This window comes from Nymphalis io, chromosome 22 (assembly GCF_905147045.1).
Source record: "Nymphalis io chromosome 22, ilAglIoxx1.1, whole genome shotgun sequence".
NCBI classification, from domain to species: Eukaryota; Metazoa; Arthropoda; class Insecta; order Lepidoptera; family Nymphalidae; genus Nymphalis; species Nymphalis io.
The window spans coordinates 4,412,193-4,427,731 of NC_065909.1; the positions used below are offsets into that span (position 1 = coordinate 4,412,193).

At 31.6% G+C, this 15,539-nt stretch overlaps 2 protein-coding genes across 4 annotated transcripts in view; one reads left to right on the plus strand and one right to left on the minus strand.

The window, feature by feature from the left end:
- LOC126777377 (calbindin-32) overlaps positions 1 to 15,539 on the minus strand; it is a 123,499-nt gene that overhangs the window by 25,852 nt on the left and 82,108 nt on the right. The window lies entirely within an intron of this gene.
- LOC126777386 (probable salivary secreted peptide) lies at positions 958 to 9,697 on the plus strand. Of its 2 annotated transcripts, XM_050500431.1 has the most exons (4): positions 958 to 1,722; positions 2,679 to 2,806; positions 3,378 to 3,480; positions 9,552 to 9,697. In XM_050500431.1, the coding sequence occupies exons 2-4, from the start codon at positions 2,679 to 2,681 to the stop codon at positions 9,678 to 9,680; spliced, it is 360 nt and encodes a 119-aa protein (XP_050356388.1). In that variant the 5' UTR covers positions 958 to 1,722; the 3' UTR covers positions 9,681 to 9,697. The 2 variants fall into 2 exon arrangements, with proteins under 2 accessions (XP_050356388.1, XP_050356389.1); XM_050500432.1 differs by lacking the exons at positions 958 to 1,722; positions 2,679 to 2,806; positions 3,378 to 3,480 and adding an exon at positions 8,878 to 9,005 and having other exon boundaries at positions 9,449 to 9,697.

Here is a 15,539-nt window from a genome sequence, read left to right on the forward strand (position 1 = left end):
CGGCCACAGGACATATTATAATGCACAAGTGTGTGCGCAAACGCAGGTGCACTCTTTATTCCCTAGTTCTCATAATCCGATGGTATGGCAATTGGCCCGAGCTAGGAATTAAACCCAGGACCTCCGGATCAGCAGCCTAATACCTAGCCAGTAGACCATCGACGCCGTCGACAAATACAATTAGATTGCCGCATTTGTCATTCGTAGCCGGCGTTTGTTGCTCATAAACGACCATAGCTGAATAGGACACGTGTCACGTGAAGTATTAGTCGCATTATGCATCTCTACATGTCGCATTCTGTAGCTCTGCAATAGATATGATAACTAATATATATATATATTGTAAAGAGACAATATTTTTGCTATAATAATGTATAAATAGTAGATATAGTTAATTTGTATGTTATCAGACAGATATTTGCCTTTCGTGCCGAAGGTTATGGATTCGATTTCCACCCAGGACAGATATTTGTGTGAATGAACATGTCTGTTTGTCCTGAATCTGTGTAATTATCTATATAAGTATGTATTTACAAAAGAAAAGTGGTATATGTAGTATATCAGTTGTCTGGTTTCCATAGTACGAGCTCTGCTTAGTTTAGGACCAGATTGCAGTGTGTGAATAATGTCAAAGGATATTATTATATACATATATATATATAGAGACAATATCTCCACTGATACTGGTAATGATGTGATCTTAGTCAGATATAATATATAATATCTATATATAATATTTATTATATTTATTCCAAGTGAATATAGTCACAAATATTTGATATTTGTTTGAGATAAAATATACTTGAATTTCGTTGTTTTTGATATCATGAACAATAAATGACATCATGTTTCCATTTGAATGGTGACAGTTTGATAGTAGAGATAAAACGATGGAATATATATAGAATTATTATTAATAACTAAACATTACCATTTAAGTGATTAACACGATATATTGTAATTAAAAAACGTGAATGTTTTCAGGCGCGAAAAGATTTCTTAAATCGGTCTGCTAGTTTATAAGATTAAGCCATTCAAACAGACAAACAAACAGGCTGTGTTTTTGGGTTTATTTTTAAAGTCAAAGACAATATATTTATTGTAAGGGGAAGAACGACAACAAACATCAAGTCGACCTCAACTGTGTGTGTGTAACGGACGAGGCTCTGGCGATCGTTCAATGGCGGTATACCCATTACTTGGACAACCGGGTGGAAGAGGATCAACGAGCTTGGTGCACGAAAAGACCCTCTAAGAGGTCTGCTGTTGAATGCAACGAGCAACTATAGCACTAATTTTACTAAGAAAGAAATGGTAGACTGCACCACCAGGACCACGATCTTCAGGAATGAGGAAAATACTAGAGAGAGACAGACTGTTCGTAATATCATGTTAAAAATAATTTATTTCGTCATTAAACTGTAATTATTAATCAATTTATTGAGCCTCAGCTTATCTACAAACTTGGTCCCTTAATATTATCGGAGCACATTATATTAAGATGTCTAATAAAACTAGTTATTCTTCTAAGAGATTTTGTATATCATATTTATTCTCATCAAGTGATTCACTTTGAACAGATAATATGATAAGTATTATTATCAGAGATATATATATGTATACATATATCTATATGTGTATATAAAGAGACTATTTCATCACTTATACATGTGATTTCAGTCAGTGTGAAGTTAACTATCCAAGTGTTTACAGATAGACAAGGTGAGTTATATTTTAATAAATATAATAAGCATTATATTGTTATAAATGACTTAATTGGGCTAATAGATGGTTATAAGGACGCAGATCCTGGATTTAAATGTAGGGTCAAGTAACAGGTATTTCGTGTCTTAGTAGAAGCCTGGAAAACGGCAGTACGGCTCTTTCGTATCGTATAAGAATACGGTTCTATCGAAATATGAGTGTGAGGGAATAAATAGTGCACCTGTGTTTACACACACTTGAGCATTATGCATCTTGTGTAGATGCTAGACGGTCAGGAGGCTATCATATAAATGGTTTAAAATCACTTTATTTCTCAAGATTACAATCACTTCGAGGAGAAATAAATACAGAGCGTCTATCATATATATATATATATATATATATATATATATATATATATATATATATATATATATATATATACATATGGAAAGGTCTTTTAATTTATATTTATATCAATCAATCAATAATATCAATAATATATATCAATAGCTCGTTGGGTTAATCTTTATCTCAACAACCTATTGTTAAAGATAAACTTATTAATTAGATTCTATTATTTTAAATTAAAAAAAAAACTGAAATTTAAATTGATTATCATGATCTAAGTTTATATTTATTTTCCTCGTAAATACTGATTTAAATAAATTATTTAATGAACGTACATTTATGTACATGTACACAGTAATATGTAATTGTTAAAATAATGGTTTATGTATTGAAATATGTTTACGATTGCTCGAATAATATGTCGTATTGTTATGTTAAATATGTTTTCGCATTTGAAATAAGAACGTGTAGTTACAAGTTTTTAATGATGCGTACTTCAAATTATGTCTAAATTTGTGTTTAGCAAAAATTATATGTAAATAAATATACTTTAGATTGTAATTTATATATATATTTTAATAATTGTTTAAAATATATATTGAAATTAGGATCTCGTTTTTTAGATGAAGTTCTTACTACCTCTGTTGTTTTTGGCTCTGGCCGTGTTCTCTGAGGCCGCAGTCGTCCCAAATGCTACCAGAAATAACATAAATATCGGTTATGTTCGACCAGGAGACAGGTTACTGCAAAGGTATGACATTTTCCTTGAATTTTATTGATTTCTTTTTTAATAGAAGATATTACATATTGCGATCTTTCTGTAATGACAACAGTATGCGAAAAATATGATTATATTTTGCGGTAGCATATTCATTAGTTTACAATGATAATTTGATTGGGCACATTTTTTAAGATTATTTATACTGGTAATAGTCGGGAAAGTTTAATTTTTTTACCATTATTTATAATTAATATTCTATATATATACAATCTTAACCGATGATCATGGGTTCAAACCCGGGCAAGAACCACTGAATTTTCATGTGCTTAATTTGTGATTATAATTCATCTCATGCCTTACGGTAAAAGAAAACATCGTGAGGAAACCTGCATGTGTCTAATTTCACTGAGGTTTAGCCACATGTGTATTCCACCAACCCGAATTGGAGCAGAGTGGTGGAATAGGCTCCAAAACCTTCTCCTCAAAAAGGGGGAGGAGGTCTTAGCCCAGTAGCGGGACATTCACAGGCTGTTTCTTGTATATATTAGCAAATAAAATTATTTAAAAATGATTATAAATTTTATTAATTTATAATTTTCAGAGCCTACGTGTACCAGCCACCTAGACCTAACACAATTCAGTATCAAGATTACGTATACCGCGGTTACTACAACACCCGGATATCAGCTATAGTCGCAACCGAGGTCGGTGCAAGTCAGTTCGCTTCAGCCTGGATCACACGGGGTGGGATCGGATACAATAATGTGACGATCAGAGTACAATCAGCGAGAGGATACGGATACAATTACGCCATTGATGTTTGGGGTCAATAAATCGTTATGTTATAATAAAAAAGTGTTTATTTTTTATCAAACTCACTTAATGAGACTTTATTTAATAAAAATATAAGTTGATTAAAATCGTTTTATTTTCAAGAGTTTAAGGTAATTGGGAGATTTCAATAGGGACATCTTAAGCTGGTGACCGCTGACATTTTAATAAAATAAAAAAGGAAACTCAAGTTTCACTTTAAAATGTGATATGGTAAAATTAGAAAGAGTATTTAATAGAGGTCTTTCAGGTAAATACATCCCTACATATTATAAAACATACATATACTGCCGCGTCTGTCTGTTTGTATGTCTGAACGCGATAAACTAAAAAAAAAAAACAACTCTCGAACTGATTGTGATACGGTTCTCACCGTTAGACGAAGTGAGTTTGTAAGGTTTAGATGTATAATTAATTAAAATTTTGTGTAAATTAGATGAAATATGGCGATGATTGTTGAAGATATCGCAAAAAATCATGCCGACTCGGAACTTTTTTGCCGCGTAAACCAATAGAATATGTTTTAACCTCCAAGGAATCTTCGTATGACAGCACGGGTAACTAGTATTATTCTATAAGATAATTCAATGTAAGCTTTATAATCAGTTATATACCAAGAAAATATGTACTAGCACATAAGATATATTCCGAACAATAGTTGATTTAGATTTATCATGGAATTTCCTCCCACCTATGACATATGCAATTTCATTATGATAGAGAAATGTTCTCAATATGACGCAATTGGAGACGAATTAATTAAACCGCTACGGCTCAGCAAATCGCATGTTGATATATGTCATTATGAAATATACTTTTAATTAATAAGACTATTCCGATAATACGTACAATTTCTTCAGATTATTTCTATCGCATTGATTAAGTGTTATTACTAAGATATAATCTTTGTGATAAGGCTGACACATAAACGAAAAATCCTTTACAAATGTAAGAAAAAAAAGAGACTTGATTAGATACAAAGATATTTCTTTTTAATTTTTTTACTGCTTTAAGACACTGCGGTTTCAGCTCACAATCATTCAGCCAGTGTTAATGTTAATGGACGTGAAATAATAAAAAGACATCCATTTGACAGCAAGAGCAATATGAATGAGACAAAGTCAATAACAATACCATCTATTGTCAACACATTGATTTCCTAAATTAAATAAGATAATGAGAGGTTGAGTGGAACTAATGACTTACAGCGCCATCCGTTGATATAATGTAGTGCAAAAATAATACCTAACTAAGTATTTAAGTAAATTTATTGAACAGGGTTTGTTGCATGGGGTTTTGTAATTTATCAATATTATTTCTCTGTACATACTGACACAATATTTATGTTCTAGAAGGAATTGAGCGTTGTAACAATACCAAGTTATCTGTACAAAAGTAACGTCAAACGTCAATGTCATGGATGAACTGCCTTGAACTCGTTGCCAGTTTTAATATTTCATCTATGTTTTAATATTTCAGTGAAAATGGAAATACTCGTAACACTGTCATCGTAGGCCTATTTATATTGACTTAGAAAAATAAATTTGTTTTATCTTTTGTAAAGTGTAAAGAATTTATATTATTAGATAAAAATTGCAAAGAAGGTACATGGTTCTATGGTTCTAGATGTCGTTCTTTGCTTATATTTAATCTTTTATTTTCTATTAGTGATGTTTACAAGTATGTTATAAACTCGATCGCAACACCATCGGTTTAGCCATTCAGGGATTCAAACGGATAATTTAATTTTTTTTCAAGATTCGTCTAGCCTTATAGTAAGTAGTTCAGTATTATATTCATGCTCAAAAGAATTACATACAGAAATCAATATGTGTGGTTAGGTTTGACGTCGAACATTTCATGACAAAGCCTAGCCCAAGGTTTTATAAAAGTATATTGATAAAGTACCACCAATACAAAAAAAAAATCGAAATAAGATAAGAAGTTATTCCAAAATTTTAAAAATGTATTCGATTTGACACTTGACTATTTTTTTTTATAGTATAGGAAGGCGGACAAGCATTTGGGCCACGTGATGGTAATTGGTCACCACCGCCCATAGACATTGGCATTGTAAGAAATGTTAACCATCGCTTACATGACCAACCTTTACGATATCAACCTTGGGAACTAAGATGTTCCCTTAAGATGAACCCTTCAAACCGGAACACAACAATACCAAGTACTGCTGTTTTGCGGTAGAATACCTGATGAGTGGGTGGTACCTACCCAGACGAGCTTGCACAAAGCTCTACCACTATTATAAACATCACTCGATATCTTTGTCGTTTGAAAACTCTTTCGAATTAAAATAGTGTAGTACCACTGCTTAGACTGGCTTGTTGGTCTCGTGGCTGTAAGACTGCAAATCCTGAGGTCGAGGTTCCAAACCCCAGGACAAGCCAATAAAAAGTTTTTCTCAGTAGCAGCTCGGAGTCTGGAGGTTGGAAGCGAGTACCCGTGCCTCGGTAAGCACGTAAAGCCGTTGGTCCTGCGCCTGAACTCTTTCCGGTAGTGTCGGAATGCCGTCCCATTCCATTATGAGACTCTCCCATTATGAGAGTGAAGGAATAGACATTGCACCTGTGTTTCTGTGTGTGTGTAGTCCTACGCAGTCCTATATCACAATAATGTTATCATTATCGTTGATACAATGACAACTAGATTAGGATTAGTATTACTTCTTTGTAAATCGATAAAGAGGTTGATAAAAATAAATTAAAAATAGCTAAGATGTCATCGAGGGCTGCTAATTATAATTTATCTATACTAGTATTATAAAGATATGATTTGATATTTTGTATGTTTGTAGTAAAAAAAAAATTTTTTTGTGGATAAACTCAAAAACTATTAAGCCGATTTTAATTTTTGTTTCAACAACGAAAAGCTAAATTATCTGTAAGTAACATTGGCTATATAATATTTTCAAAAAAAAATAGAGGCCCTACGAACATTGCAATAATGTTATCCAAGGTATCAATTTTCCTCGTATAAAGGTCGAAATTTGGCGTGCGCTGGGAAAAATATTCATGATAATTGAAATGATGTATTTTATGTTTATAGAAATCATTATTACTTACAGAAAAGTTCGCGAGGCTATGCATCTATCTATTATAATTACAATCGTAAAATAATATGAATCCTTCTACGATAAAAGGCTTTAAATAAAGGTTTGTATAACATATGTAAGTTTCTCTCTAAATTATTTGAATCGGACCTTTCGTTAAGAAGTTAGGACTGGTATAATAATGCAAAAAAGTAAGAAAAATGCCGTGATGTGAGCGAACTACGGATATCGGGAGCGAACTAGTACACATTTTATTTTATTGTTAACTAGAAACAGTTGAATAGTACGTTTATAATTTTAGCATTTTTTAAAAATATTTATACTTTAAAACGCTCTATAAAAGAACTAATGGCGATAGTCAACGGTGCGATGGCGCAATAGCCGGCGCAAAGAATTTTTGTTCCATTCATACGAATGGATACCATGTTTACCTGGTAGGGCTTTGTGCCCGTCTGGGTAACACACATTTATCACATATCCTACCACCAAACAGCAATACTTAGAATTGCTGTGTTCCGGTTTGAAAGGTGAGTGAGCCAGTTGGCAGACGTTGGGAACGTCAATAAGTTTATTTAAATAAAAGAGGAACATTATATACAAATTAAAAAAATGTTGTGTTATTATTATTATTTTTAGTTAAATAAACAAGGCAATAATACAATATTATTTTCATATTTCATTTGTAATATATTGCTCTTTACTACTTAATTTTCGAAATCAACAGATTCCTTATGAAAAACTTTTGATACATCCTTTTTTAATTATATAATTTTTTTAATATGTAAATATTGCCAACATTAATAATATTTTTTTTTCAATTTATATAATAATAATAATACCCTGGGACATTATACACACATGGCCATCTGATCCCAAGCTAAGCAGAGCTTGTACGATGGAAACCAGACAACTGATGTATTACATATACTACTTTTCTTTTGTAAATACATTTTGTATTTATCATCATTTTGTAATTACACCCAGACTCAGTACAAACAGATATGTTTATGCACACAAATGTCTGTTCTGGGTGGGAATCGAACCCACAACCTTCAGCGTGAAAGGCAAGTATCTACCAACCACGCCAACGGCCCGTCAATGAAAACAGAAAACATTATTTTGGATATATTTTATATAATTGATGGTACTACGGCTTTGTACATATTCTACCACCAAACTGTTTTGAACTGGTTAGTCAGAAAATAGCACCTTAACGACATCATAAAACATCAGTTTCGAAGGTTGGTAGCGCATTTGCGATGTTTTTACGGTGCCAATGATTACGACTAACCATTTTGCCAGTCTGCCTATCTATTTAAAAAAAATCGTATGATGTCATGACAAATGTGTGAAAAAACATTTTAGTGATAACAGATTTCGTCATCGATTTAAATATATTCTTCATTATCAACAAATTATATTTCGACAGTGACTTGAGCTCTCAATAGTATCTAGACATATAACATTCAGGGGTCTCATAAAATTGTTGGTTATACTTTCCGAGAGCTTTCGTATTTAATTAATCCGCGTGATTCATCATTGAAAGAATTATGATAACTTGATAAGTATTATCAAACAAAGTGATATATAAAGGGACTATTTTTTTACTGACTTATATTATCTGAGTCAGTGTAAAGCTGGTTACTGAAGGATTTATAAAAAGACACGGTAAGACACAACGGAATAATTCAAGTATAATAATTTAATATGCTATAACATTCATAATTATTTTATAGTAATAATGCGTGTGATCGAAATTAGCCGACATTTTTTTTTTCGGTTATTCCATCGTTTTTAGAGATCGTATGAGTTAAATTCTTCTCTTTTACAATAAACTAAACAAATCACTGGGTGGTAGGGCGTTGTTAAAACCCGTCTGGGTACCACCCATTCAGTCCATATGTAATCCATCATTAGATATTCTACTGCCCAACAGCAATATTGAATATTTTTGTGTTTCGGTTTGAAGGGAGGGTGAGCCAGTCTAACTACAGGCAGAATTGACATAACATTTTAGTTTCTATGAATGGTAACGCATTGGCGATGTAAGGAATATTTAATATTTCTTACAGTCTCAATGTATTTAAGCGATATAATTATTATATATATTTTTTACCATATATAATTTGTATATCGCAATAACATATGCGTATTATTATTTGCCAATGAAATAATATTTAAGGTTTTATTTATATTTTTTCAGATGAAGTTCGCACTCCCTCTGTTATTATTGGTTCTGGCCGTGATCTCCAACGCTTCAGTGGTGCCAAATGCAAGCAGAAATAATATAAACATCGGTTACGTTCGACCAGGAGACAGACTGTTGCAGAGGTATGATATTTTCCTCTAATTTAATTGAAATATTAAGTTCTATCTATGGTCCGTTTCACAATTAGCGAAGCGTATAATTTTAGATTATGTACTGTTTATAAGGTAACAAAATTTCACAGACTAACATATGTAATATGCAAATATTTGTGTACTTCATATGTAATAAATTAAACGACTGGTCTTTAAGACCATCAAAGAGGATCTAAGAGACACATAACCTAGCGTGCTTCACGCGTACATATGCGAGCGTGTAAGATACCTCGCGTGGCGCCATTTTATCACGAATCCTTAATGAATACCATAGATTATTCAATGCAAAACTTGTTTACTTATCCTAAATTAGCTATTATATTATTTCAATAAATAAATAGATTATGAACTTTAACTATTTTCTGAAGTTTAACGAGTGAAATTATTTAAAAACGAATTACTATTGATTTCAGAGCCAACGTATTCCAGCCACCTAGACCTAACACAATCCAATATCAAGATTACATATACCGTGGCAACGCCAACACCCGGATATCAGCTATAGTCGCAACGGAGATCGGTGCAAGGCAGTTCGCTTCAGCCTGGATCACACGTGGTGGGATCGGATACAACAATGTGACGATCAGAGTACAATCGGCGAGAGGATACGGATACAATTACGCCATTGATGTTTGGGGTCGATAAACAATTGACAATAACCATATTGATATTAACTGTAAACGTAATGAATTATAAATTATCATCAGCATGAAATTACTTTTATTTTACTTTGTGTTAATATTTCCAGTAAAAATCAACGTAACATACATATACTTATAAATGAATAAATAGTTATATATTTTTTCAACAGTATTAGAGTTGAGGTTATTTTGGGCAGTTTTAATAAAGTATGTAGGAAAATATGTACGAGAGATAAACGATTCCACGAAAAAGCAAAAAGTATTTAGGTTACACAGAAAAAAGGTTTCATTCTCCGAATATGTGTTCACCTTGAAGGCTATATAATAATATAATGTTGTATACATTATTAATAAAAGTAGTTTGTGCCTTACAACTGTTCCTTTTTATTTTTACAAATAAAAATAAATTAGGAATATTAAGCATCCCTTTTAATAAATTAACGAAGTGATAATAAAAATTAAAAAAAAAACTTGTTTACTTGTTGAAACTTGTAATTACATAAACAGCTCAGTCAAACTATAAATATATCCACAATGAAATAATTTCTCGATTATTATCATGGAATACCAACATTTAAGGTTCAAAAGTAGGGGTAAGTAGAACCATGGGGTCTCATCACGAACAAAAGTGAAATTAGTAAAATATTATCGCTAACCTATGTGTGTGTGTGTGTCACACAGTCTATGTTCTATGTCACAGTCACTGTCTATGACACAGTCAGTGTCTATGTTCTTAAAAAGGTTTTTACAAGCGCTTTTGCATCAATCAACAACAAACGAATGTACAATTAATACTAAAAGTAACGACACAATACAAAAATAAGTTGTAATTAAATGATATTATATTATGTATTGATATATGTTTACGTTTAATTTAGTTCAAATAATAATTAGTCTCATTGTTCGTTTAAATATGTCACCGCATAAAAAACATGGTCGTGTGTATGATGGAATTAAATTAGTTTGTGCCTATAATTAGTTTTGCTTAAAACTATTCTGCTATCGATAAGGGAGAAGTTTTGATAAATAATACATTAGGTGGACAGTTTAAGCCATAAAATTTGCTTTTTATTACTTGGCAATAAAATAATCTTTAAATTTTGATGTCCGTTTTTTTAGATGAACTTCCTCCTCCCTCTGTTATAATTGGCTCTGGCTCTGTTCTCCAATGCTGGAGTGCCGCCAAATGGCAAAAGAAATATCGTTTACGTCCGATCAGGAGACAGATTGTTGCAAAGGTATGACATTATCCTTTAATTTTATTGATAATAAACATTAAGTATTGTCTAAGGCTTTTTTGACACCAGGAGAAGCGCAATATTTTAGATTTATATTGTTAATCGAATAACAACATTGTATAACCTGAGCCATAGGCCACCTGATGGCACTGTGAGAAATATTGACCAGGACATCGGAAACTGCGGCTTTATAAGCTATCTGCTAGACGAACGAGGTAGCTTTCGAAACCTTGGCTTTCAAGTAATCCATTATATTTATTCTGCAGAGACAGTATAATGTAATTTGGTAGGTCAGGACAACAAATAAAAGCTCAAAGATCGAGTTAGCGTGTATTTTCCGAATATCAACTTATAACAATTGTTTTCTCGATAATTCCCCAACCAATGTATTATTCAGTTATTTCTGTCGCGGCAGCTCAACATGGCACCGTGAGGTTGCTCGCTAAAAATGCGTAAATAGCAAAGCGTTCGAACGGTATTTTAATATATTATTTTTAAGTGGCATATTGTCATGAATATTGACATTATATAATTGATTAAAAAAACTACTTTTTTATACTTTAGCCGATTTTTTTAGTAGAGTTGGTATTTTTTTATAATTTATTTATTTAATCTTAGGAAGACAAACAGTTACGACATATACAAAAATATTTATCACATTAAAAAAAATCAAATACCAATCAAGTCTTCACAAATACTAATACTGATACTAAATTACTAATATTCATTAAATAACATAGTAATGAATATATAGTATATAGTCCGACTCGATATGTCTGTTATAAAAATGCCTTTTTGAAGTATATTAATTGAAAAGGCTAAAGAAAACCCTTCTAGAAATATATATTTGCAAAGTTAATTTATAACAGAAGCCCGTTTATTTGTTTGTTTTGATATAATTCAGTTTATTTTTAAAACATGTTTTTTTTTTTTTTTTTTATATCGCCGGGAGGGCAAATGACTCTACTCCACCTGATGGTAAGTGGTAGTAGAGTCCAAACGCGACGACGGCCAGTACAGACGGGAAAAACGTTCTGCACTAGCCGCCTTCGCCTTGCCGGCCCGCAAGATGCCTCTTCACGCCTCGTTTGAAGGAACCCGGGTTGTAAGAGGAGGGGAATACGTGAGCTGGTAAGGAATTCCATTTTTTGGAAGTGCGACAAAGAAAGGAGTTGCCAAATTTCTTTGTTCGCGATGGAATTGATGTCACAGTTAGGCGGTGACATCGAGAACCAGCCCGCGTGGACTTAAGAAGGAAGGGGGAAGCAGGAATTAGAGAGAATAATTCCTCAGAGCACTCGCCGTGATACAGTCGATAGAAAGCGCTCAGTGCTGCTATCTCACGACGCAATTGTAAAGGTTCAAGGGTGTTTGTGACCTTTACGTCGCCAATAATGCGTACGGCACGTCGCTGCAACCGGTCCAAGGCCTCAAGTATGTATTGTAAAATACGAAGTACAATGACGCATTCTTGCATTTTTGCTCCATTAAACCCTGATCAACAAAACCACTAGCCAATTGGATCAGCAATTTCGCGTCAAAGAATAGATATAGATAAAGAAAAATACATTGAAATCTTATCTATCTTTAATCTATATCTATTATTTGTAATATTTATGTGATAAAGCTAATTTCTGGATGTAACATCAGGAAATAATAAATTGTATTGCATTTGATAGTCCAATTCTTGGTGAAGGTCATTTAAAGTTTTGAAGATACGAGGTAATAAAGAAATTTACAAATATACATACATATAAGATACGCTAGAAAAACATAACCCTTCTTTGGCAGTCGGGTAAAAATAAAACGTATAACGGTGCAAGGCGATATTCACGTAATGAAAGTCTAGTGTTTTTTTTTGTATTTCAAGATTTGTATATTTTTTTAATAAGGTATAAAATGTCTATCAAAAAGGTTTTGACTGATAAATTTGATTAAGGCATGGATAACGTGAAATGGCTTCATTTGAATTATAATAATTATGATAACTTTCTTTTGGTAATTTTTACCAGAAAGAAAGTTATCACAAATTAAGCACATGAAAAATCTGTGGTGCTTGTCTGGGGTTGAAAACACGATCATATTTTAAGATTCACGCGTTCTAACATTTGGGCGATTTCGGCTCAATATCATGTGGACTATAGTAATAAATATTTCCGATTCGATAAGAAAACATCGCAAACTTATAATTGCTAATACTATCTTAGTAAAATTAATCATAATTAGATAAGTCATGGATTCTCTGTATCAGATAAAGATGACAGTGTTTTTGACTGAACAGTATAATTTTATACGAAAAAGTCCTTATATATATTTAAGAAAACATTACTGATACTAATATGTTACTGGATTACTCGGTGGTAGGGCTTTGGGAAGCCCGTCTGGGTAGGTACCACCCACTCATCAGATATTCTACCGCTATACAGCAATACATAGTATTGTTGCGTTCCGGTTTGAAGAGTTAGTGAGCCAGTGTAAATTAAATTGTGTAATTACTCCAGGAGAATTCTTATAAAGAAATAATGAATCCAGCCAGTCATTGTAAACTGACGAAAATTCAACAACAGCGCTTTAGTAGTAGCACTTTAGTTAGTAATATTATAGTCCCATTTGAGTTAAATTATAAACACATTAAACTACTAAGGGTCGTCCATTAATCACATGAGGATTTTTTAGCAACTTAACTAACGTTCCTTGTAATATGTGGTATATTACAAGGAACGTTAGCTTATAATAGACACAGAAGCAATTTTTGACTAAATACTTAAGAATATAGTTTAACTTTTTGTTCTTTTAATTACTAATGAACTCTTTATTCTTTAAATTAATTCTGCCTAACTAACCCTGTGTCTAATTACGCTGTCTGCTCTCATTATGAAACAATATCGTTTGTTTTTATTATTGTATAATAAAGTATTGCTTTTACTGACTGTAATTAGTTATGTATGTAAAATAAATAAATAAATTATATACATAAATATACAATATATATATATATATATATATATATATATATATATATATATATATATATATATATATATATATATATATATTTTATATATATATATATATGTATAATGTTATATTTTTATATATACATATTTATATTTTTTACAGTACCCGGGTAGGCAAATGACTCCACTCACGGCCAGTACAGTCGGTAAGAATGTTCTGCACTGCCGTCCCGCAAAGATGCCTCTTCATGCCTTGGTTGGTTTAAGAATTTTTTTTTTGATCATTTAAAAAAGTAGACAGAAATTTATTATAAGCTAAAGGTCCTTAAGTAATATATATAAAGTATATACACCCAAGTGGTTTCACGTCTGTCATAAAGAATCAACTATAACAGGAAACAAAAAAAAAACAACAAGATTTCGAAAAAAAGGCAACGATAAAAACATTGTGATGAATTATTTATACGGCGATATTAGTTTTTCAATGATAAGATTATTTAGATAAAATTATTTTTATTATTATTATTTTAATTAGCCACACCGAAAATGTCGCAGCAAATATGCGTCGTCAATTCCAAACTATATTTTTTCACTGTTCACAGTTCAAATTTATATAAATAAGTAATAATAATTTAAGAGAATTATATTACTATTATTGATACGATTTATATATAATTTTTACACAAATAAAAATAAAAACAATACTCTTTTTTATTTACCATTGTTTTTATTCATTTCATTTTTTTAGCTTATTTGGTAAAAACAATAAATATTATTTGTATATTTTTTTTTCAAATGGAGACACAAAGCGGGGGGCTATATTAACCAAAAACGATGCGACATCGTCAACCACGACCACTCTGTCAAGAGCGAACGACTGATGAGATATTTTTTTAGATTTTTTTAAATTTTTTATATTAAGAAAATAACTGTACATAGTTTCCTTTAATATTTTTATTTTTTTAAATATTTTTAATACAAATCAAAATTAAAAATAGCTACTTTACAAATTGTACCGCGTGGAATGGTAGCAAGAGTGCTAGCAGCGTTTCTCCTTTGAATCGCAATTTCGGTTCTCTGGGCGAAAAATGAACCGGGCTGGTTCATTTTCCTGTCACCAGTAGGGGCAATAATACGGGATGTAATATTTTTAATGAGAGTTTTTGCACTGTTACTTACTCCAAGGTCCAAATGCAAGCAGAACAAAAATACAATGTAGAAATAGAATTTGTTATTATTAATTATTAAGCGACATTAGCTTCTAACCCTTGATATGTATCAGAGAATATTATCATATTTAGTTGTCAAATTACGATTTTGGAGATTTAAGATATTTTGTATCAAGTCATTTTTCGCGTGATTCGAATTTGAATTCGAATGATAATGTATAAGTATTATCTGATAAAGTATTTAAAGAGACTATTTATTTATTGATGCATATTATTTGTGTCAGTGTGAGTTTAGTTACTCTGGTGTGATTTGTTCGTTAATAAATAAATAGAAAACGTAAGTAATGAGAAACTTTTTAAGTTATTATTATATCTTGTTTTTATTATTTAATCAAAAAAATCTATATGCTTTGTTGGCAATTATACACTAGGACTGTCGTGCATTGCATGAAAAGTTTATATTATTTAAAAATAAAAAGCACATTTTTAATTTGGGTCT